This window comes from Triplophysa rosa, linkage group LG10 (genome assembly GCF_024868665.1).
Source record: "Triplophysa rosa linkage group LG10, Trosa_1v2, whole genome shotgun sequence".
Lineage (NCBI taxonomy): Eukaryota > Metazoa > Chordata > Actinopteri > Cypriniformes > Nemacheilidae > Triplophysa > Triplophysa rosa.
Window position 1 is genome coordinate 26087424 of NC_079899.1, and position 4894 is coordinate 26092317.

A 4894-nucleotide genomic window follows, 5' to 3' on the forward strand; every position below is an offset into this window, starting at 1 on the left:
TTTATTATTGCATTAAGTAGGCTGTATTGTTTTAAACAGCATTTGTTTATTAATCTACTTTTAAATATGTTATTCATGAAAGGTAGTATTCTATATACCGTTTTTACCATTATTATGTGAGGTAAAATAAGTTTATATCCAGAATGTTTTGAAATTCACAACATTTCAACAACTTTTTCTCACGAATTTACAGGCTGCTATTGGACTGTTGAAGACTACGTATTACTTTACGGAGAGCATACGAACTAGCTACGTTCTGCCTTAAGTTAAGACCAAATGGTGCAACCGAATAACATAAAGATTTAGTTACAAACTAGCTAGTAGTAGTTACTAAGCCTCTAGTGTGGACTTTACGTTCACGTTTAAGAACTTACGAATGGCTGGTGCAACCCTACCCTGATCCTTCTGCTCGCGATGAACTTCTATGGTACGCAGACAGTACACTGTCACGAAGCGAAGAGGTTGAAAAACCTGAAAAAGTGGGCTCAGCTGTGTAGCAATCACTGACCCATTAAGCATTCAGGGAGCCTTTATTATATTAGCACTGATTTCTGATGTGGCAGCGGAAGCGGCAGCCTTAGTGTGCATCTGTCCTCATGTGAAGACCGACGAGGTAAAGACCTGCGACTCTACCTGCACGACTCCACCGAGCAGCGACACCCTCAGGGCCGCCACGTTAAGATTTGATTTAATTTTTCTTCCCCTTAATTTCCTACTGTCTATTGTTTTTTTTTTGCTACTAACATGTGTTTCCAGTACATTCAGACTGTCTACCGTAGACGCACTTACAAACGTACACAGCGGAGACCTCATCACCATCTTCGGTCACTCTGCACCAGCCCTCCACAGTCTGCTTGTCTTGTCATCTGTCAACAAGGCAGACTTAATCTCAATGTTCTGGCACTGACTGAAACATGGATCTGTAAAGAGAGCACTGCTACTCCATCTGCACTTTCCAACAACTTCACCAACACTCCTCGTTCTTCTGGGCGAGGAGGGGGAACCGGTTTGCTTGTTTCCAACACCTGGAAATTCACCCCTCTGTCTTTTCCCTGCAGCAACTCCTCATTCGAATACCATGCAATCACCATCACTTATCCATCAAAATTACATTGTGTTGTCATCTATCACTCTCCAAGTCAACTGGGAAACTTCTTAGAAGAGCTTGACACGCTGCTGTCCTCTATCCCTGAAGACGGCACTCCACTGGTAATGCTAGGTGACTTCAACATCGACCTAGACAAACCACAAGCAGCCGACTTCTTAGCTCTCCTCTCCTCGTGTGACCTTCACAGGGCCAACACCCCTCCCACCCACAGAGGAGGACAACAGCTAGATCTTGTTCTGACTCGTAACTGCACCACTAATAATATTCTAGTTACTCCCCTGCATGTCTTGCATGACCATTTCTTTATAAACTTCGCTGTAACACTCCCTGTAATCTTACCTCCCCAAGTTTAAATCTCTGACACTGGCCTTCAGAACAATAACGGAAAATTTGCCCATTTACCTTAACAGCTCCAGGTCTCCATTCCCTCCCGTCATCTTCGGTCTGAAAATGAGCGATGCCTGGTTGTTCCATCACAGCGAGGCACCAAATCGCTTGCAAAAACCTTTACTCATTCGGTTCCCCTGTGGTGGAATGAACTACCAGCCTCCACCCGAACTGCAGCATCCTTCACAACTTTCAAAAAACAGCTCAAAACATACCTCTTCCGCATTTATTTGACTAACCAATAACAGTCTGACTCAGTGGCGTTGCTAGGCCCTTTTTAGGGGAGCTAAAGCCCCCCTAAAGTTCTAGCTTAGCCCCCCTAAAATATTGTGAGTAATAATGTAATCTGTACAAGAATTCGAGATCGCTTTATACTTCCCTTTAAAACTTTTATTATGAAAACGTCGTTAGGCCCGCGTTATTTAGCGCATTCTTCAGTTCACAGCAGCACATTGCAGTGAATGTCATAAGCAGAGTAACATTACAAGGTGTGTGCATTAACATGACATCTGCATTTTTGCCATTCTTTGTTAAAAATGCAGCATAATAGATAGGGTTACGTAACTGTAGTTCAGCCTGGTGTGGCTGTGTTATTCATTGTTCTGAGTTCCGAGGAAACAAAAGTGTACCTAGAAGCTCTTTGTCATTTTTCAGATGCTTCAGTATTTTTATTATTCATTTAAAACATATTGTGGATGTAATAGATGAACACGCAGTCATGCACAGGAGTGACAGCGCTCGTGCAAATCAGAATGAAACATATCAAGTTATTCCTACTAAATAATGATTCAGCAGTTGATTGTAACATTTATTATATGGATTTGTGGCTGTTGTTGTCACTTTTAATTAAAAATGTTTGACCGATTAATGTGATATTAATTTGAATAACAATAACTTGTCTTTATACTTTTCTGCATATTCTTTCTTAATTATTTATTTTAGTAATGTATACAGTGTGTGGTGCTTAGAGTGTGGCTATATATATATATATATATATATATNCTTTCAGTGAGGTGAAGCTGCCCCTGTACTTGGTGCCAGTAGCGATGGTCTCTGCGCAAGCTGTAAGTATCCCCTTCCTTACTGACATAGAAGCGCTTCATTTTCACTGCATCATCAATTGTCATTTCTCTTGCTTTGTAGGGACACTTGACCTCCAATATTTCAGACGACCCCACCAGACCATCTGGAGATGCTCCCAACACTCCTGACTGAGACAGCCACAAGCCGGACTCCTGGACTTCCCTCTGAGTTTCATCTATGAATTTCTGGATGGCCCTACTCTCGTTCTCAATACCCCAGTTTACAGCTAAATTACCCTCCAGTGGTTGGTCTCCCAGCACCCTGTTAACTACAGCTGTCACATCCTTTGACATTAGGACATCTCCAAAGTTGCTGGCAGTCAGCCTCCCTCTCCTAAACAAATGCCACATTGGATTGTCGCGCTGACCAATTGTTGCCTCCTGAATGGCGCTCCGTTCCTCCTCTGTCAAAGCCATACTGTCCAGGATAGCTTGAGAGCCATTATGACCTACAGACTCTACAATGCTAGGAACAGAATGTGCTTCCATGGTGTGAGGTTCCTCTTCTGGCTCAGGTGAGTGATAGGTCTGAGTAGAAATATATAATAATATCTATTGAATCTGTTCGTAGTCAGACGGAGATCGACTGAGCATTGAAGGACAACGGAGATGATTCAATAAATCATTTTCATTTTATTCAACATCACTTCGTCTCCTGCCTGCTGTTCTTCCCTTCGTCTCTGTGTCTACCTGGTGGTTGATTTACAGTTTTAATATGTTCAGATTTAGTCATTTCCTGACGAAGAGAGATCTAGTGAAACTGGACTCTAATCTTTGGATCTGCAAGCCATATAGTTGGATCTATCATGAGTCTGTTCCTCAGCCATTCACGCTGTTGGCTCTCGTGTCAGCGGGTTATACATTTTGTTTCTAACACAGATGGTGATAGACAGGCAAAAGTTACGGAGAAGAGGGAAATAAGACGGAAATCTGTCTTCACAGCAGCAGGTATTTGGTCTTCTAATGTTAGGACAGATGTCGAATGTCACGTGACTAAACCGGTAAACTGGTCTCGTTACATCCGCTTGTTGGAAAAAGTGTATTAATAGTATAAACTATCAGCGATATCTATGGATTTTTAAGGTAATCAGGTAACCTAGTTTCCATTTCTTCTGTTTATGTGATGGGCATCGATTTCGATCATCTTTGGTTTTGCTCATTTAAAGGCATTTTGAGTCAAATGTTTCATAAGTCACTACATATGTTTCAGATTTTTATCTATGAATTGTTGAAATGACAGATCACATACAAAAAAAGATTCAAGTGAATACCAGTGAAAAAAAGGTTATCATTTAAATGATTCATTATTAGGACATGTTAAGTGATTAGCTCTTCTTCTTTCTTAAGCGCTTTATTCATCCTGTCCTGGAGAGTGTCAACATTAATGCCATCATGTCATGCCGTGTGAAAAGTGCCGTTTCAAATGCCTTAAACACTATAAACATCATACAATACCTGAGCAATGTCACTAGGCTCTTTGTTTTTGGTGTGTGTAAAGATGACTAAAGATGATCAGCTGAAAGGAAAAGAAAACATTTAATACTTGACTTAATAATATCACTTTATTTTATTCAAGTAGCTTTAAAAAGACAAAAATCTGCTGCTCTTCTAAAAAACAGCACGGTTGTGTTCATGAGAAGGCAGACAGACAGAGTTGTGTTTGTTGTGTGACTATCGTAGATTGATGGTAGACATGTTGATAAATCTAGATTCTATTGTTTAAAAGTTTTATGGTAAAGCATTTTTATTTAATTGTTGAATTTAATTCATTAAAAAAGCCTGGATTTAAGAACACACAGCAAAATCGCCAGTGTTAAAAAGGTCAAATTAACACTCACAGTGTATATATAATCCACACTATCGAAGTGTGGATTATACACCGTGAGAGTTAATTTGACCTTTTTTTAACACTGGCGATTTTGCTGTGCAAGAATATCTGAATATAAGTACTTTTTCTGCCTGTTTGTTGTTTAAGCAACTATAATCTGTCCACACCTGGTGTGGATGGAAAAAAAACGTGAAAACTGACAGTGAAGTCCTGCAAAAAGCAACAGACTAAGACAAAGGCAGATGAACTTCCTAAAAGTCAAAATGATAACTAACTCTTACTGTATTCTTATACAACACATGATCGAGCTAAACACTTACAGAAAAAAATATTTCCATAAGATATTTAAAATGAAAACAGAAGATTTACCTTCTCCAAATTGAGCGGGAGTCTGGAGAGCCTAAATGCCTGGTTTTCTAAAGTGTCTGCACTTTTTATTTGCTCTCGGTTTCCATACCTGCTGTCAGTCACGCCTCTTTTCTGCACCTG

General features: G+C 40.1%; 1 protein-coding gene across 1 annotated transcript; it reads right to left on the reverse strand.

The window, feature by feature from the left end:
- Positions 1 to 1411: 1411 nt before the first annotated feature.
- LOC130559833 (uncharacterized) lies at positions 1412 to 4863 on the reverse strand. Its single transcript, XM_057343112.1, has 4 exons — positions 4775 to 4863; positions 4033 to 4093; positions 2472 to 3105; positions 1412 to 1476 (listed from the first exon to the last, which is right to left on the reverse strand). Exons 3-4 carry the CDS (start codon positions 3064 to 3066, stop codon positions 1412 to 1414), a joined length of 660 nt encoding a protein of 219 aa, XP_057199095.1. The 5' UTR covers positions 3067 to 3105; positions 4033 to 4093; positions 4775 to 4863.
- Between the last annotated feature and the right edge of the window lie 31 nt (positions 4864 to 4894).